Source organism: Peromyscus californicus, unplaced genomic scaffold (assembly GCF_007827085.1).
Source record: "Peromyscus californicus insignis strain IS unplaced genomic scaffold, ASM782708v3 Scaffold_2__1_contigs__length_46816999, whole genome shotgun sequence".
In the NCBI taxonomy this organism is placed as follows: domain Eukaryota; kingdom Metazoa; phylum Chordata; class Mammalia; order Rodentia; family Cricetidae; genus Peromyscus; species Peromyscus californicus.
Window position 1 is genome coordinate 5,659,357 of NW_026294540.1, and position 20,812 is coordinate 5,680,168.

General features: G+C 46.1%; 1 protein-coding gene across 1 annotated transcript in view; it reads left to right on the plus strand.

Annotated features, from left to right (window-relative positions):
• Positions 1-16,707, plus strand: part of LOC128120727 (phospholipase A2-like) — a 32,626-nt gene extending 15,919 nt beyond the window's left edge. Inside the window, exon 4 of the mRNA XM_052754933.1 lies at positions 16,601-16,707. Coding sequence (XP_052610893.1) covers positions 16,601-16,707 — 107 coding nt within the window. The remainder of the gene's footprint in view (positions 1-16,600) is intronic.
• The last annotated feature ends 4,105 nt before the right edge of the window (positions 16,708-20,812 follow it).

The following is a 20,812-nucleotide window of genomic DNA, read 5'->3' on the forward strand; positions in this document are numbered from 1 at the left end:
TGTGTTTGGACACCCAATACACTTTTGTGTCTTTGACTCTCAGCCCTGAGTCTGTACAAATGGCAGGGCCGCCACTCCCTTTTGGTTACAAATCGTAGGGATCATAATCATGAGCCACACGCAACTTCCTTTCTTGTTTCTCTTCACACAAAACAAGGCCTGTGAGGACTTCATCTCCAACTGTGACCACCAGGCTGCCATCTGCTTCTACAACACGCCATTCACCAAGCGTTACAAAAGCATTTACTGTTCGACTTGTCACCTCAGTGACTGGTACACCTTCCCTGCCTGTCTAGTTCTGTTCACTACACACTGTGCCCTCTATAAAGCACCTATAGAAAGAACTCGGCTTTGGAGGTTGTATTCTCTGTCCACCAAACATTTCCAGATCCTCAGAGAACATCGTTCCATCTAGCCCTGGAAGCTGAAGGTTAATGGAAAAGACATTGTCATTAGGGGAGTGTCTTGAAGAGTGGGTGATGAGCCTGGCCATGCCTTTTATCTGAGCACTCTGTGGTGGAGAGGAAGAGACAGAAGCAGAAGCAGAGTCAGGCAGATCTCTTGAGTTCAAGGCCAACCAGGTTTAAAACTCGAGGGCCGAGACAACCAGGGCTATTCCACCAAGAAATTCTCTCTGGAAAAATGAAAAAAAAAAAAAAGGAGGAGCAGGAGGAGGAGAGGAGGTGGAAGAGAAGGGAACAGAGAGAGAAGGGTTGGGACAGTTGAGGTGGGGAAAAGAACAGGAAGAGAGGGGTGGGGTGGGGAGGGAAGAGAGAAGAGGTGTCATGTGGGCACTAAAGGAACATCTTTTCCCCAAAAATACTGGGTTCAAAGCGCTTCTGCTGTGCGCTCACCACAGGAAGTTGGATAAAGGAAACCAACCTGGACTGACTATAAATGTCCTGAAGGCAGGATTACATTCTGGTGACTTTCCAGTCTTCACTGTGCCAAGCACACGTCACTGGATCGTTGTCCCTCTAAAGTACACAGCAGAATAACTTTTTGAACAAACAAAACACAACACATCGTATTCTCGTACTTTCCCTATCACGGGACCCTGTAGGTAAAGAGAGGTTAATCTCTGGTTTCCTGGTCAACCAGATTTAAGAAAAAGATTTCTCGTTGGTTAAAGTCTGTGTGGTTCTTGGTCTCTCTTTTCCTTTAGTGAACAGCTGCCCAGTCCTCTGCCTTCCCACCCCCAACCTCATTTCCACTCCCGCCCAAATGTCAGGCCTCACCCCTGGCAAGGTCAGTTCTGATGAGCAACAGGTGCAGCTAGAGCCACCAGGGCAGGCCCAGGGACCTGCATAGCTGGTAGTGACCATCCAGAGTCCTGCTGGAAGGATCAGAGATCTTGAGCGTGGAGACAAGCAACTCAACTCATCACCTACTGGTTGTTATCCAGGTAAGAGTTCAGAAGTGGGGAAAAGGAGGTGCTGGGTGCTAAGTTAGAGGGTACATGACAGATGGCCATTCACAGAAGCGAGAGAGCATTGGGCCAGCAGACACTGTTCGCCAGCCACCATGTGGTTGCTGAGAATTGAACCCATTCCTCAGGAAGAGCAGAAACTTTTCTTAAGTGCTGAGCCATCTCTCCAGCCATCCCTGCAATGGTTGATTGTCAGCTTCACACACTGGGTAGGGAGAGCCTCAGCGGAAGGATTGACTGCATCATATTGGCCTGTGGGCACATCTGTTGGGCATTTACTTTCTTTCTTTCTTTATCATTTTTTAGATGTTGGTTTCTGGTTTCTTTTTTTTTAATTAATAAAATTTTTCATTCATTTTACACACCAAAGATCTCCCTCTTCCCTCCACCACTCCTCCCAGCCTTCCCCCAAACCCACCCAGCACAAGAAGGCAAGGCCTCTCATAGGGAGGCACATCCAGTAGAGGCAAGTCCAAACCCTTCCCCTGCCTCAAGGCTGCACTGGGTTCCCATCAAGGGTAGTGGACTCCAAAAAGTCTGTTCAAGCACCAGGGATGGATTCTGATTCTACCACCAGGGGGCCCCCCAAGCACATCAAGCTACACAATTGTCTTGCCATGCAGAAGACAGTCCAGTCCCATGCAGGCTCCACAGCCTTTGATCCAACTTTCATGAGTTCCCACTACTTTGGTTTGGTCATCTCTGCATGATCTGCGTCATGATCCTGATGCCCTTGCTCATAGAATCCCTCTTCTCTCTCTCCTACTGGACTCCTGCAGCTCTGCCTGGTGTTTGGCTGTGGATCTCTGCATCTGCCTCCATCAGTCATTGGAGAAAAGTTCTGTGATGACAGTCACAGTATTCACCGAACTGATCACTGGGTCAAGCCAGTTAAGTTCAGGCACCCTCTCCATTGTTTCTAGTAGTCTAAGCTGGGGTCATCCTTGGGGATTCCTGGCAACTTCCCTAGTTTTTTGAGATAGGGTTTTTTAGTGTATCTCTGGGTGTCCTGGAACTCACTTTGTAGACCAGCTGGCTTCAAACTCATGTATTTGCCTGCCTCTGCTTTTGAGTACTGACATTAACGGTCTGCATCACCACTACCATCTGCTACATTCCTATTTCTTAAATGGAGTTTGAAGGCTAGTAAGATGCAGCATATGATGCAAGCCTGTAGACTTGAGTTTGATTCCTTAAAGGTAGGAGAGACCTGACTCCACAGAGTTGTCCTCTGCCCTCCACATGTGATCACAAGGGCTCTCTCTCTCTCTCTCTCTCTCTTTCTTCCTGTTCATCTGTCACTCTAACTCTCTCTAACCCTCCCAGTTCACCCACACACCAACACACACATTAATTAATTAGTTAATTACTTAAAGATTAAATTTGTAACTAGATCTACCTCAAAGCCTGTGTAAATACTTGGGACATACTTTGCACTTAGTTTATGCAGTTAATAGGGAGGATTGTAGGGTCCAGCAACTCATTCTTGGAACCACATTTCACTATGAACATCCCTCAGACCCAATTCCAGGAGCAATGTCTGTATCTTCTATGACCTCAAAATGCCCACGGGGGAGGAACTTGGCCCTTTGCCAGTCACTACACTTGAGCTGGTTGGGGTGTTGAGCTAGCCCTTTCTCTGTGCCTCTCTGACAGCACTGATTCAGGCTCTGTCACCATCTACAGTGGCTCTGCAGGTCGGGACTGTGTGTGAGGGTGCACGTATTCTACTTCTGTGCTACACACACAGTAGTCACAGGCCCTGTGTGCTGACTGGACACTGTCAGAGCACAGCTACAGGACTGTAAAGAGGAATCACTGAGTCCTCCCCTCACTCAGGATGAAACTCCTTCTGCTGGTCACTCTGCTCACAGGTAGGACCCTTGTCCCCTCTGAGTGCCCTATCTCCCAAGTCTTCAATGCACAGGACCCTACTTGTTACACCTGAAATTATGGTTTGGGGTTCCTGTTGGGATCTAGTAGCCTCTCGGTTGGAGTTTCCTCCTCCCCTCCATGTTCACAACAGCTGGCACCATTAGGCTCTAGGTTTGAACTCAGATGACCCCTTAGAAAAGTCCACTACATTCACCGACCCAAGCAAAGAAATCCCCTTCTGCCTCTGCCATATTGCACTGGCACCAATTTTCCTGGCCCTCAGGTGCCCCAGATATTTGAATTTTCTTGTCTTTTAAATAAATATTTAGTTATATTTTATGTATATGAGTGTTTTGCCTGCATGTGTGTCTATGAACTGTGGTGAGAAGTGCCTACGAGGCCAGAAGATGAGTTTGTTCGTCCAGAACTGGGTCATAGACAGTTGTGAGCTGTTATGTGGATGCAGAAACTGAGCCTGGGTTCCATCCAAGTCCAGCAAGTGCTCCTGACTGCAGAGCCATCTCTCCAGTTCTTATTTTTTATGACATTATCATGTGGCTCAGGATGTCCTCAACCTCAACATTGTAGCCCAGACTTGCCTCAACCACCCAAGTGTTAAGATTACATACATGTCTAACTTGCTTCTGCAATTCATTGTCCTTCTACTTTATGGGACAGGTTTCTCTGAGTAGCCATGGCTGTCCTGGAACTCTCTCAATTGACAAGGCTGGTGTTGAACTGAGATATCCACCTGCCTCTGTGTTCAGAGTGCTGGGATTAAAGTCCTGCAACACTATGCCCTGGCAACCTTGAACTTCTGATCCTCTAGCATCTCCCGACAGAGTGCTGGGATTATGTAGTGTGTGTTCCACTGTACCTGGGTTCTCCTGAAGTTTAATTGTGATCAAGTATCCCACTGCAGACTGAATCCTGGCTTATATTCCTATTCCTCAGCTGATGGACAGTTTGTTGTGTCAAATACTGACAGTACTCATGATGATCTGCTCATTATCCTTGTCTATGAGCTGTGCATGGCCATTCAACAGATTCCTTCTAGTTCTTCCAGTGTGAAACAATCAGCATGTGTTGGCTGCTTCTCTGGCTCAAGGTCTCAGCTAGAACTGTGATGAATCCCACTGCTGGCTAAGGCTAGGGTTTCACCTAGGCTTGAGTAGGGCTGGGGCAGCTTTCAAACTCAAGAGATGGTAGGATTGTTGGGTTATTGAACTAAGAATTCAGTTTGTCCCTGGCTGCTGACTGGAGAGTGTTCTCAGCTCCTCAGCACAGGGACCACAGGGCAGCTCACAGTGTGGTGGCTGTCTGTCCTGACAGTGAGAAATGAGCAGGCAAGCAAGGCAAAAGGCAATGTCTGTAGAACTTAGTCCTGGGGAGTCAGCCCATGTAGAACTTAGTCCTGGGGAGTAGCACAGTGGTGTTCGTTTATAATCCTACCACTGGGGAGGCTGAGGCCAGAGTGTTGCTAAAGTCAGAGGCCAGACTGGGTGACAGGGCATGTCCATGTCTCAAATAGGTAGACAACTTCTTGCTCGGGCCTGGCTGTCCTCTAACCTCCTTAGGGGTAGCATGACATTTATGAGTGCTCACAAGGGCATGCTTTCTACCTGTGTTGGGGTAAGCACAAACACACACACACATACATACACATACACACACATACACACACACACACACACACACACACACACACACACACACACACATCTCTATTCACTGCTCTCCTGATGCAGCAGCTGATAGGAGTCAAAGGGGAAGTGTCAGGAGTGATGGTCACGATCTACTGTGGGCCATGACACAGTTACAATTATACTAATTGATACTTCAGATGTCACCCCATCAGAGGAATAATTTCTCAGATGGGGTACCCTGTTTGGCAAAGCTTGTAGGCTACCACCTCTGAAAATGTTGCTTTCATCTGTAATTTCACTTTGCAAGAACAGCTATGACATCTCCCCATTTACCATGCATTTTCATGTAACATGTACATGTAATCTCATGATTCCATCTCAATCTTATGGGCACACATATATCCATGTCTTTCATTTGCTGTGGCAGCCTGATCTGAACCCTGAAGAGGACCTTGAGACTGGACCTCGAAGGTTCTCAATAAGTAAGGTAGCAGGCAGGCATCAGACCCCTGGTGAAGCCAAGAGGGATTGAGGGAGTGTCCTGTGCATTCTTACTGGAGGTGCTACTACATTGAACCTCAGCCCTCGGACTGGTTGGCAATTTGGCAATGTGTTCCGGTGCACCATCCCTTTGATTTGTTACTTCTCGGATTACAACTTCTATGGCTGCTACTGTGACTTGTTCATAAGCAACCGGGAGAAAGAACTAGACAGGTGAGTGGTCCATCTGGGGGAAGACTGGAGTGTCAGGGTTGGTGGGAACAGGACACAAGCAGAGCATCTCGTGAGGACTGAATAGGAGACATGCAAATTCACCATACATCATATATTTTTTTATTATTTAGTGTTTGTTCGTTTTGTTTCCAAACAGGGGTTTTCTGTGCACCCCTAGTTGTCCTAGAACTCTCTGTGGAGACCATGCTGGCCTTGAACTCAGAAATCTTCCAGCATCTGCCTCCTGAGTGCTGAGATTAAAGGTGTGCATCACCACTCCCAGCATGCATATTTCCCTCTTGTCATGTGAAAAAATCAGTCCAAGAGGATCCTGTATCTAATGGTCCCTGAAACAGAATGTGTGAGGTGTAAATAGTGGATAATGCTGGGCTCAGGCACCAGACTAGGGCAGGGCCAACCATCACAGCCACCATCAAAACATCAGCTTTGACTTTAAAATGTCACAAAACTTTGGAACATATAATTTTACTTTGTTGCTGCAGTTTTGTTTTTAAAAAATCATTTTTTGGATACAGGGTCTCACGTATGTATCCCTGGCTGAACTCCAACTCAGAGATCCATCTGCCTCTGCCCCCCAAGTACTGAGAATAAAGGCAGACACCCCCATGTTCCACAGAAATGGTTTTCAATAAATATGTGCTTAATAGATATCACAGATTTTTGAGCCTGGGGAACATTACCTGTGAAACATTGTGTTTAAGTCATCCTGACATGTTTGAGAAAGACTGCAGGTGAGAACTGACCTCCTGTGGGTCCATACTTCTCCCACAGCTGTTCCTTCCTCTCTCCAGGTGCTGTCAGGTTCGTGACAACTGCTACACTCAGTTCAAGAAATTGGAAAGCTGTAAATACCTCAAAGACAAAATCTACAGAATGTACTACTCATACTTGTGCTCTGGGAATGAATTCACCTGCAGTGGTAGGTTTACCCTGTGGGACCTCTGGACTCTGCGTGGCCCTGTATCAGTTGCCTTATGAAGAGCCTGCTCCAAGGCCACCTCAAGGGAATTGCAAGAAAAGCCATGAATTCAGCAAGGGCTTAGGAAAAATTCTTATATATCTGAGGGCGAGATTTTCTGTATGAGGGGTAAATAATAAGGAAACACACATGCTTTCTAGTGATAACTTACTCTTTTACTTTAACTTAAGAAATTATCTCCCTTAAATTCTCTCTCTAAAAATATCTCTATCTCCACACAGTTACATCACTTTACATACAGCTCCATTTTCCACACACACTTACACAAATCCCTTTTCTCTGTGATAATCTCTCTTGCTCTCTCTTTCCTGCCTAGCTATTCATGTTCTCTCCTCAGCTCCTTCCACACACACACACTGACACACTAACACACACACACTGCCACACACACACATATACTGACACACTAACACACACACACACTGACACACTAACACACACACACACTGACACACTAACACACACACACACACACACACACACACACCCTCACTCACTGCCGGCTCTTTCCACAGCTCTTTCACTCAGCTCTCCACAGCCGTCTCTCTCCACACCACAGCTGCTGTTGCCTCACAGCCAAGCTCTCCACAATTATAAGTTACATTTTCAGGGTCTACCCATTCTCACAACACAAGATAAACCACATAGTTTCTCTTAGGCTAGTGATGTCACATTGACCCACGCACATAGCTCTAAAATAGTGAGGGATCCAGACAGTAAACAATGGCTGAACCTTGAGCTGTCAGGGTCCGTGCAGAAAGAGAACTTGCAAGGAGCTATGTCTCAGTGTGAACAGCCTGGCCGTGATTTAGCAATGACAACACCTGGAAATTAGTCTTTGGGTATATTCTGCAGGGGCAGTTTAGTCTGCTTTGAATTTGTTCTGAAGTACAAAATTAGCTGTCAGTGAAAAGGCTGTCTTTGTGACTGAGAATTCTATGTCAGTCTGAGTAATGTAAAATATCCTAGTATTGTTTCTATACATCAAAATTATACAGCCTAGCCGGGCGGTGGTGGCGCACGCCTTTAATCCCAGCACTCGGGAGGCAGAGCCAGTCGGATCTCTGTGAGTTCGAGGCCAGCCTGGTCTCCAAAGCGAGTTCCAGGAAAGGCGCAAAGCGACACAGAGAAACCCTGTCTCGAAAAACCAAAAAAAAAAAAAATTATACAGCCTAAATAGAAATTATCTTACAGAACATCCACAGCTATAAGTGTGCCCAAAGATGAAATACATTTTTGAGATAAACACACAAGCAGTGGGAAAACACCCATAGCAGGTGAGGCTCCCCATCAGGTGGGTCTGGTGGGTCCATCTGTTAAACACTAGTTGTCACTGCTGTACATTCCCACAGCCCCTGCAGCCCTGGAGTGGTGATATTGTGTACCAAACATAGCTTATCTGATAATCAGAGGACAGAGGCATCCACTAGATTAAACATAGAGGCCAGGCAGTGGTGGCACACACCTCTAATCCTAGCACTTGGGAGGCAGAGAGCCATCTGGATCTCTGTGAGTTCAAAGCCACTCTGGATTACATGAGACTTATTTAGTCTAGGAGAGGAACAGAGCCAGGCAGTGGTGGCACAAACCTTTAATCCCAGTATTTAGGAATCACAGACCTTTAAACCCAGCCCTTGAGATCTCCTGTCTTTGCTACCAGTATTTGGGAAGCACACGTGCCATTAATCCCAGCACTAGGAAGGTAGTGGAATGGCTGGACAGAGAAAGGTATATAAGACTTGAGGAGACAGGCACTAGGGCCTTTTTGACTGAGGAAGCTTCTCAGCTGAGGATTCAGAGGCTTTCAGTCAGAGGATTCATGGAGAAAGGATCTCACGTTCCCTTCATTCTGAGGATTCGGTAGTGGTGAGAAGTTTCCTTAGTGGCTTGTTCCTTTGTCTCTCTAATCTTTCAGCATTTACCCCAATATCTGGCTCTGGGATTTTATTATAAGACCATTTAAAATTCATGCAACATCTGGCACCCAACATGGGGCTGGAACTTAAGACTCTTAGATTAAGAGTCTCATGCTCTACCAACTGACCATTTAAATTTTGTGCAACACACTGGGCAGTTTGGAAGGGACACAGAAGTAACAAGGACAGTCACCGTTTAGTGGTCATTTTCGTGGTCTCATGTGACCTCACAACAACCTTTTCAAGTAGATATTAAAATATGGATGAAGTCTCTGATGAGGCAGATGAGAAATCTGGGCAACTTGCCCAAGGTCACCCAGCTTAGAAGTGATGGCATTTGGTTCTGGGAACAGATCTACATCATTCCAAAGACTCTGTTTAAATACATTTCAAGGGGCCTGGAGAGATGGCTCAGAGGTTAAGAGCACCAACTGTTCTTCCAGAGGTCCTGAGTTCAATTCCCAGCACCCACATGGTGGCTCACAACCATCTGTAATGAGATCTGGCACCCACTTGTGTGTACATAATAAATAAATAAATCTAAAAAAAATAAAATAAAATAAAAACATTTCAAGATTTTATGTATTTCTGGGGAAAGTTTGCCTCTGCCATAACACAGATGTGCAGGTCTCAGGACAACTTGCAGAAGTCGGTTCTCTCCTTCAACCATGTGAGTCATGGGGATAGAACTTGGGTTCAGACTTGGAAGCAAGGGCCTTTATTCCCTGAGCCATCTTCCCTGCCCAAAGCTTCTCCTGTTAGCTGCTGTGTTCTACTGACTCCATACTGACTAGACAATGGAGAGCTGTATCATTGGATATAAGTCAGATACTGGAGTAAACACTAAACTATGCAGGGCAAGATTTATCATTCCCATCTTACAGGTGAGGATTCAGAGGGCTGGGAATATAGCTCAGTTGCCAGAGTGCTTGCCTAGCATGGACAGAGCCATGGGTTCCACCTGCAAAGCTCATAAATTGAGTGTGGTGGTGCACACCTGCAATCCAGCACTTGGGAAGTCGAGGCAGGAGGAGGAGGATCTTAAATCATATAATTTTTTTTATGCCAAATGCCATTTATTGAAGGAGGGAGGAGGTCTTAAATACAGGCTTACAGCACAATGGGAGAACCCCGGAGGGCAGAAGTTCACTACTGATGTTTTACAATCTTGCATCTAAGCTGTTAACGCTCATTATGCAGGATACATAGACAAGGAACTTCCCTTAAGCATTCAGGAGGGTGGAACCCGGCAGGGAATTAGTATAGGGAGGATATCAAGGTCAAGGTCAGCAAGCAAGGCAACAATTACCCAAAACGGGGGCCAGGGCCCTACAGGTCCCCCTTTTGCTAAAAAATGAGCTTCTGACTTAGGTTGCATGGGAAGTCAGCAGGTCACCTTACCCGTCATGGAGACGCCTGTCCAGGCCACACAGGCGCTCTGTCTTAGGTTGGTGAGCGCCCCCCAGGCATTACCCATCTCTGAATACTCATTATCATACAGGCTTAATCGTGTGTGAGCTGCAGAGTTAACTGCTGCCAAAGATCTCAAAGTGGCGCTGGGCTTGCAATCTGTGTGTTTGACACAGAAAAGACCAACAGAAGTCCTAACCCACCCATAGCCAGTAGGTTATAAAATCATATAATTTTATATGTATTAGTTGATATTTGTTGTTTTCCTGGTTCTAGGATTAACTATATGTTTATTTCTTTTTATGTATAGGAATGAGTTTGCATCCCTGGTCTTCTTCAGTCACTCTCCACCATGTCTTTAGAGCCTGGGTCTCTCACTAAACGTGACATTTACCTTTAGCTATTCTGACTGGCCAACAAATTTTGGGGATCCTTGCTGCCCACTTCCCAATAGTGTTACAGATGCCCCAACCACACCTTGCTTTTTCCATGGTCTCTGGGCATCCTAGGTCAGGCCCTCATGATAGTATGTCAACCGCTTTACCAACTGTGCCGTCTCCCCAGCCCACAACAACTAATGTGTTTATTAAGTGTGTTCTAGCAATTTGGACAACCCAATGTCCTTTTGTGTGCTCTGTCTCTCAATCATGAGTCTGCACCAACGCAAGGTGCACTGGTTTCTTTTGGTTATAAATCATAGAGATCAGGGTCATCGGCTCCACTTAACTTCTTTCTTGTTTCTCTCCAGAGGAGAACAATGTCTGTGAGGCCTTCGTGTGCAACTGTGACCGCCAGGTCGCCATCTGCTTCTCCAAGCAGAACAAAGACATTCGCTGTTAGACTTGTCACCTCAGTGACTGCCCACACCATCCCTGATGCCTGATATTGTTCACACTGTGCCCTCTAATAAAGCATCAATTGAAATAACCCAACTTTGGTGGTTGTATTCTCTGTCTACTAAACATAACTAGATCCTCAGAGAACATCATTCCATCTAGCCCTGGAAACTGAAGGTTAGTGGGAGAAACATTGCCATTAGGGAAGCACCTTGAAGAGTGGGTGATGAACCAGGCCATGCCTTCCATCCCAGAACAGTGGGATGCAGAGGCAGAGGAAGGCAGATCTCTGGAGTTAAAGAACCACCTGGTCTAAAATCCAGTTCCAGGACAGCCAGGACTATCACACAAAGAAACCCTGTTTTCTAACCAGAGCAACAAAAACAGAAGAACTCAGCCTGAGATACATAGGTTGTAAGGAGAAACAGAAGGGGAAGAGGAGGGGAGAGATGAGGCAGGGATAGAGACAGGAAAGGAGGGGATGGGTGGGGAGGGAAGGAAAGGAAAGACAGAGAGGTAGGATGGGGGAGAAGAGAGAATGAAACAGTGTCACAAGGACACTAAAGGACCATCTTGGCCCTAAAAATACTGGACTCAAAGCGCTTTTGCTGTGTGCTCATTCTAGGAAGTTGGATATAGGAAACCACACTGGACTGACTGTAAATGACCTGAAGACAGGATTACATCAAGGTGGACTACCAGTCTTCACTGTGCCTAAACACACACCACAGGATAATGTCCCAGTAAAGTACACAGCAGCCTAACTTTCTTAACAAACAAAAGAGAACACTTCCTCTTCTCTACCTTTTAATATCACAGGACCCCCTATGTAAAGCCAGGTTAATCTCTGGTTCCCTGGTCAACCATATTTAGGAATACGATGTCTCATTGGCTGGTTTAAGGCTACGTGGTTCTTGATCTCTCTTTTCCTTTAGTGAACAGCTGCCCAGTCCTCTGCCTTTCTGCCCCTACCCCCATCCACACTTGTGTCCCAAAGGTCAGGTCTCACCCCTCCCAAGGTCAGGTCTGGTGAGCAACAGGTGCAGCCAGAGCTCCCTGCACAGGCACAGTGACTGGTAGTAGCTGGCAGTGGGTGTCCAGAGAGTCCTGCTGGAAGGGTAGGGGGAGCTTGAGCATGAAGACAACCAACTCAACTCACCCCCTACATGGTTTTTATCCAGGCAAGGGATGAGAAGTGCAGAAAAGGAAGTGCTGGGGTGCTGAATTAGATGGTACGTGAGAGATGTCCAAACCCAGAGGCTTGAGGGCATTGGGCCAGCAGACATTGTTCATCACCCACCTTGTTGGTGCAAGAATTGAACCCCAAACTGGGAAGAAGAGGGAGTGTTCTTAACTGATGGGCCATCACTCCAGCCTCTGTAATGGCTGAACTTGATTGTCAGCTTGACACACCTGGGGAGGGAGAATCTCAGCTGAAGGATTGCGTGCTTCGTATTGGCCTGTGGACACATCTCTTGGGCATTTGCTTTTGTTTCTTCTTTCTCTTTCCTTTCATTGTTTTTTTTGAGAAGTGGATCCTTTGTGTATCTCTGGCTATCCAGGAACTCACTCTGTAGACCAGGTTGGCCTCAAACTCAGATATTCTCCTGCCTCTGGCTCATGAGTGCTGACATTATAGGCACTAAAGGGGTACACCACCACCACCACCATCTGGCTACATTCCCAGTTTTCAAATGGAGTTTGAAGCCTAGTAAGATGCAGCCTACAATGCAAGCTTGTAGACCTATGTAAATTTCCTGAGTCCTATTAAAAGGTAGAGGGAGAGAAATGACTCTGCAGTTTTCTCTCACCTCCACATGAGAACACAAGGGATCTCTGTCCCTCTGTCTCTGTCTCTGTCTGTCAGGGACAAGGATAGAATTTCTAGTTAGTGGAAAAATACAGACCCCCATAAGACAGGGAACTAGATCATCTTACAGTCAGGTTGCCTAGCAACAGGACATTGAGGCAGAGCCCTTGACCCTTTCACCCTGTAAACATCCCATACAAACATCCTGATAGCTTGCCCCACCTTATGCAGATGACAGCTTCTTGCTCCCCCCACCCTGAAGAAACTATATAAACCCTCTTGGAGAAAAATAAAGTTGCACCTTGATCAGAATCTAGACTTGGTATATTTCCTTGTATCTCCTGTCTCTATCATTCCGTCCTTAGGGTGGTCGAGAACCCGTTGTATCCCTGCAGGCGGGGCATCTGTCTCTCTCAAAACACATACATATTAATTAAACAGTTAATTACAGATCGAATTTGTAACTGGATATATCTCATAAGTTGTGTGAGATTCTTAGGACAGACTTACCATGTGGTATATACAGTAAACATGAAGTATTGTTGAGGCCAGCTACTCCTGCCTGGGACCACCTATCTTATGACCTCAAGGCATCCATGCGGAAGGGACTTGGCACTTTGCCAGTCACTGACTTGAGCTGGTTGGGTGTTGAGCTAGCCCTTTCTCTTTGTCTCTGCGACAGCACTGATTCAGGCTCTGTCACCATCTACAGTGGCTCTGCAGGTCAGGACTGTGTGTGAGGGTGCACATATTCTACTTCTGTGCTACACACACAGTAGTCACAGGCCCCGTGTGCTGACTGGACACTGTCAGAGCACAGCTACAGGACTATAAAGAGAAGTCACTGAGTCCTCTCCTCAATCAGGATAAAACTCCTTTGCTGGTTGCTCTGCTCACAAGTGGGACCCTTGTCCCATTTGAGTGTCCCCCAAGTCTCTTGTGTTCAATGCACAGCCCTGCTGGTCACACCTGAAGTTCTGGTTTGGGGTTTCTGATGGGTTCTAATAGTCTCTGGGTTGGGGTTCCCTCCCCGACCATGTTTACAACACCTGGCATGTTTAGCCTCTAGGTCTGAACTCAGATGACTCCTGAGAAAAGTCCACTACATTCACCGACCCAAGCACAGAAAGCCCCTTCAGCCTCTGCCATATTGCCCTGGACCCATTTCCTTTGCTCTAAGTTGCCCTGTGCTGTGGGATGTTCTATATGGCAAATGTGTTGCTGATTAGTCAATAAATAAAACATTGATTGGCCATTGGCTAGGCAGGAAGTGTAGGCGGGACAAGGAGGAGAATAAAGCTGGGAAGTGGAAGGCTGAGTGAGAGAGACACTGCCAGCCACCACGATGACAAACAGCATGTGAAGATGCCGGTAAGCCACGAGCCACGAGCCATGTGGCAAGGTATAGATTAATGGAAATGGATTAATTTAAGCTGTAAGAACAGTTAGCAAGAAGCCTGCCACGGCCATACAGTTTGTAACCAATATAAGTCTCTGTGTTTACTTGGTCGGGTCTGAGTGGCTGTGGGACTGGCAGGTGAGAGAGATTTGTCCTGACTGTGGGCCAGGCAGGAAAACTCTAGCTACAAGTCTGGTTGCTGTGGAACAATCTTTGTACACTAAATAGGTATTGCTCTCATGATTAATAATAGCTGATGGGCCAATAGCTAAGCAGGATTTTCAGGCAGAGAGAATGCTGGGAAGAAGGAGACAGAGGAGTCTCCAGAGACACAGAGAGAAGCAAGATGAATGTGCCGTGTTGAAAGAAGGTACTACCACATGGCAGAGGGTAGATAAGTAATATGGATTAATTTAAAATATAAGAGTAAGCTGAGCTATTGACGGAGCATTTATAATTAATAATAACTCTTTGTGTGGATATTTGGGAAGTCAACTGTCCTGACAAAAAACTTCACCTACAGCAGGGTTTCTAAATAAACAGGACACTCACCTTTAGCTAGCCTGACTGACCAACAAATTTTGGGGATCTGTGCTCCACACATTCCCATACAGTTACAGATGCCCCAACCATGTCTTACTTTTTAAAAATATACTTAATTTTATTTTATGTACAATGGCTCGAGTGTTTCAGATGCCCTGATTGTGAGCTGCCATGTGGGTGCTGAGAATTGAACCCGGGTACTCTGAAAGAGCAGACAGAGCTCTAAACTGCTGAGCTATTTCTCCAGTCCCACATCTTGCTTTTTACATGGTCTCTGGGCATCCTAGGTCAGGCCCTCATGCTTGTATGGCAACCACTTTACCAACTGTGCCGTCTCCCCAGCCACAACAACTAATGTTCTTATGATAAGAGTGTTCCAGCAGTTTGGACAACCCAATGTACTTTCCTGTGCTTTGACTCTCAACCCCAAGTCTATACTGATGGGAGGGCCACCGGTTTTTTTGGATACAAATCGTATGGAGCAGGGTCATGGACTCCACTCGAACTTCCTTTCGTGTTTCTCTGCAGGCAAAAATAACCCCTGTGAAGACTTCATCTGCAACAGTGACTACCAGGCCGCCATCTGCTTCTCCAAGGCTCCATACAACAAGTAGCACAAATGTGTTCACTGTTAGACTTATCACCTCAGTTACTGACTACACCATCCCCACCTCCCTGGTTGTCTTCATTATAGACTATACCCTCTAATAAAGAACCTATTGAAAGAACTCATTTTGGTGATTGTATTCTCTGTCTACCAGACATAACTAGATTCTCAGAGAACATCATTTTGTTTAGTCTTGGGGGCTGAAGATTATTGGAGAGACATTGCCATTAGGGGAGCGCCTTGAGGAGTGAGTGATGAGCCTGGCCATGCCATTGATCTCAGCACTCTGATATACAGAATAGGCATAGGCAAGCAAATCTCTTGAGTTCAAGGCCAACCTGGACTAAAAAGCAAGTTCCAGGACAGGCAGGACTATTATACAAGCAAACCCTGTCTCATAAAACAACTACAACAAAAGAAAACTCAGCCTGAGATATGTAGGGTGTTAAGGGCAGACAGAAGGGGAAGGGCAGGGGTAGATGAGGCAGGGATGGGGACAGGAAAGAAGTGTAGGGGTGGGGAGTGAAAAAAAATAGAAGACAGATATGTAGGAGGGAAGAGAAAAATGCAGTGTCACATGGGCACTAAAGGAACATCTTGTCCCCAAAAATACTAGACTCAAAGCACTTCTCTGTGTGCTCATCATAAGAAGTTGGATATAAAAAAAAAAAAGAAGTTGGATATAGGAAACCAATGTGGACTGAGAGTAAATGACCTGAAGGCAGGATTATATCCTGGTGACCTCCCAGTCTTCACTGTGCCTAAACACACAAGCCATGGGATAGTGTCCCAGTAAAGTGCACAGCAGCCTAACTTTTTACAACAAACAAAACAGAGGACTTCCTCTCTCCACCTTTCCATAGCATGGGACCTGGCAGGTAAAGCAAGGTTAAACTCTGGTTACTTTGGCAAAGCAGATTTAGGAATAAGATGTCTCATTGGCTGGTTTAAGGCTACGTGGTTCTCTGTCACTCTTTTCTTTAGTGAACAACTGCCCAGTTCTCTGCCTTTCCACCCCCACCCCCATCCTCACTCCCCTTCCAAGGCCAGACCTGGTGAGCAACAGAGCAGCCTATGCAGTTGTAGTGACTGGTAGTGACTGTCCAGAGTCCTGCTGGAAGGGTAGGGGGATCTTGAGCATGGAGTCAACCAACTCAACTCAAACCCTACATGGTTTTTATCCAGGGAAGAGGTGAAAAGTGGAGAAAGGAGGTGCTAGGGTGCTAAGTTAGAGGGTACATGAGCAATAACTAGACACAGAGGCCAGAGGGCATTGGGACAGCAGACACTGTATGCCAGCCACCTTGTAGTTGTTGAGAATTGAACTCCATTCCTCAGGAAGAACAGAAAGTGCTCTTAATCATAGGGAGCAGGGTCATGGGCTCCACTCAACTTCCTTTCTTGTTTCTCTGCAGACAAAAACAACCCCTGTGAGGCCTTCATCTGCAACTGTGACTGCGAGACTGCCATCTGCTTCTCCCAAGCTCCATACAACAAGAATTACAAAGGCAAATACTGTTAGACTTGTCACCTCACTGACTGCCTACACCATCCCTGCCTGCCTGGTTGTCTTCACTACACACTGTGCCCGCTAATAAAACACCTGTTGAAAGAGCTTGACTTTGGTGATTGTAGTCTCTGTCTACCGATGTAAATAGATTCTCAGAGAACATCATTCTGTCTAGTCCTGGGAGCTGAAGTATAATGGGAAAGATGTTTCTAGGAAGCAAGCACCTTGAAGGGTCATTTGTGAGCCCATTCATACCTTTCATCCCAGCATTTTGTGAGCCACCATGTGGGCGCTGGGAATTGAACTCAGGACCTCTGGAAGAGCAGTCGGTGGTCTTAACATCTGAGCTATCTCTCCAGTCCCCTTGTTTTGTTTTTTATTATTTTTGTTTATTTGTTTCCAGACAAGGATTCTCTGTGTAGCCCTAGGTTTCCTGGAACTCTTTCAGGAGACCATGCTCACCTCAAACACAGATCCATCTGCATCTGCCTCCCAAGTACTGGGATTAATGGTGGACATCACCACACCCGACAGAAGTTGCTTTCCATAAATATATGTTTAATAGAAGTCATACATTCTGATGTCTCAGGACAATTTCTTCTGGAACATAGTGTTTTAAGTTATCCTGACATGTTTGAGAAGGACTGCAGGTGAGAACTGACCTCCTGTGGGTCCACACTCCTCCCTCAGCTCTTCCTTCCTCTCTCCAGATGCTGCCAGACTCGTGACAACTGCCGTGACCAGGTCAAGAAGCTGGAAAGCTTCAGATCCCTCATAGATGACCCCTACACCAGCTTATACTCAGACTCGTGCTCTGGGAATGAGATCACCTGCAGTAGTAGGTTTACACTTCAGGACATCTGGACTCTGCTTGGCCCTGGGCAGGTTTGGAAGGGGCACAGAAGTAACGAGGACAGTCACCACTTATTGGTCATTTCCTTGGTCTCATTTAACCTTACAACAGCCTTATCAGCTAGATACTAAAATATAGATGAGGTCACTCATGAGGCAGGTGAGAAATCTGGGCCACTTGCTCAAGGTCACCCAGCTTAGAAGTGATGGCACTTGGTTCTAGCACACAGATCTACATCATTACAAAGTGTCTGTTTAAAAACACTTCAAGATTTTATGTATTTCTGGGGGAGGCATGCCTGTGCCACAACACATGTGCAGAGGTCTCAGGACAACTTGCAGAAGTCTGCCCTCTCTTTTTACCATGTGAGTCCTGGGGATGGAACTCGGGTTCAGACTTGGCAGCAAGGGCCTTTATTCCCTGAGCCATCTTGCCTGCCCAAAGCCTCTCCTGTTAGCTGCTGTGTTTTACTGACTCCATACTGACTAGACAATGGAGAGCTTCATCATTGTGTAAGTCAGATACTGGAGTAAACACCTGTGCAGGGCAAGATTTATCATTCCCATCTTACAGGTGAGGATTCAGAGGGCTGGGAATATAGATCAGTTGCTTGCCAGGCATGCAGAGAGGCCTGGGTTCCAACTCCAGAACTCATGATTTGTGTGGTAGTGCACACCTGTAATCCTAGCACTTGGGAGGTGGAGGCAGGAGGATTGTCTTAAATCATATAATTTTATACATGGTGGTTGATATTTGTTGTTTTTTTGGGGTTTTAGGATTAAATATAGTGTTTCTTTATTTTTATGCATAAGAATGAGTTGCTATCCCGTGTCTTCTTCAGTCACTCTCCACCATGTCTTTAGAGCCTGGGTCTCTTACTAAACATGACACTCACCTTTAGATAGTCTGACTGACAAATAAGTTTTGGGGATACATGCTCCCTACTTCCCAATAGAGTTACAGATGCCCCAAGCACATCTTGCCTTTTCAAGGGTTCTGGGCATCCTAGGTCAGGCCCTCATGGGTTCTTGGTAACTGCTTTACCAACTGTTTTGTGGGAGCCCACAAAGCTTTCCCAGTTAGAGCTGAGCTTGCTTTACATTGCAGGGCTGCATTAGGGGATGGCTGGATCACGTGCCTGGTCATCAGGTGTCTGAGATGGTCTGCACTGGGCTGTGCTGGGGGTGGTCTTTTTTGTTCCACCCCTTGGCATTCCTTTAAAAGTCCTTTGACAGAGACAGTCAGGGCCCAGTGGATTAGCATCTAGGTCCTCCCGAGGCTATCCTGTGTTTTCTGTCTCTCTCTCTCTAGCTATATTTCTATCTAATATTTCCTGCTGCTCCTGCTCAAGAGTACCCTGGGGAAAAGTAGGGGTGGGATGGCCCCCACACTGTGCCATCTCCCCAGCCACAACAAATGATTATTTTTATTATAAATGTGTTCCAACTATTTGGGCACCCAATGTACTTTTGTGTTTTTGACTCTCAACCCTGAGTCTGCACAATGGGAGGGCCACCGGTTTCTTTTGGTTATGAACCATAGGGAGCATGATCATGGGCTCCACTCAACTTTCTTTTGTAGCACAAATCTTAAAAGGTCTTATTAATAAAATCAAACCTGGAGCCAGGTATTGGGGTGAACGCTGAAAGATCAGAGAATCAGAACAAGCCACAGCTACCTCACCTTGCCAATTCCTCAGCTGATCCTTTTCCTCAGACTGGATGCCTCTCAGCTGAACTGTGCAGCTCAAAAGCCTAAAAGCTTAACCTGCTCTAGTTCCTCGTCCTCACGCCTTAAATACCTTCCTGCTTCCTGTCATCACTTCCTGGGATAAAAAAAGGCTCTTGCTACCATGCCTGGCTGTTTCCAGTGTGGCCTTGAACTCGCAGAGATCCAGGCAGATCTCTGCCTCTGGAACGCTAGGATTAAAGGCATGTGTGCCACCATTTTCTGGCCTCTATATCTAGTGGCTGTTCTGTTCTCTGACCCCAGATAAGTTTATCAGGGTGCACAATATTTTGGGGAACACAATATCACCACATCCTTTCTTGTTACTCTGCAGACAAAAACAATGCCTGTGAGGACTTCATCTGTAACTGTGACTGCCAGGCTGCCATCTGCTTCTACAACACTCCATACACCAAGCATTACAAAAGCATTCACTGTTAGACTTGTCACCTCAGTGACTGGTATACCTTCCCTGTCGGCCTAGTTCTGTTCACTACACACTGTGCCCTCTATAAAGCACCTATAGAAAGAACTCGGCTTTGGAGGTTGTATTCTCTGTCCTCAAAGAACATCATTCCATCTAGCACTGGAAGCTGAAGATTAATGGAAAAGACATTGCCATTAGGGGAGCGTCTTGAAGAGTGGGTGATGAGCTCTGTGGTGGAGAGCAAGAGGCAGAAGCAGAGTCAGGCAGATCTCTTGAGTTCAAGGCCAACCAGGTTTAAAAGTTGAGATTCTGGACAACCAGGACTATTACACCAAGAAATCCTCTCTGGAAATATGAAAAAAAAAAGGAGGAGCAGGAGGAGGAGAAGGGGATAGAAAGAGAAGGGTTGGGACAGCTGAGGCAGGAAAAAGAACAGGAAAGGAGGGAGGAGTGGGAGGGAAGGAAAGTGAAGACAGAGAGGTAGGAGGGGAGAGAAGAGAGAAAGAAGAGGTGTCACATGGGCACTGAAGGAACATCTTGGCCATAAAAATATTGGACTCACAGGGGTGAGGAGGTTGGTATACACCTTTAATTCCAGCATTCAGGACCAGAGATAGGCAAAGCTCTATAAGTTCAAGGCCAGCCTACTTTACAGATCAAGATCCAGGGGAGGCTCCAAAGCTCCAGAGAAACCCTGTCTCGGAAAAAAAACAAATCAAAACAAAACAAACAAACAAACAAACAAACAAAAAAACCCAAACTGGATTCCAAGCGCTTCTGCTGTGCGCTCATCACAGGAAGTTGGATACAGGGAAACAAATTGGACTGACTGTAAATGCCCTAAAGTCAGGATTACATCCTGTGACCTTCCAGTCTACACTGTGTCTAAACACACGCCACAGGGTAGTTGTCCCAGTAAAGTGCACAGCAGCCTAACTTTTTAAACAAACAACATAGAACAGATCATCTTCTCTAACTTTCTCTATCATGAAACCCTGTAGGTAAAGCCAGGCTAATCTCTGGTTTCCTGGTCAACCAGATTTAGGAAAAAGATTTCTCTTTGGTTAAAGGCTATGTGGTTCTTGGTCTCTCTTTTCCTTTAGTGAACA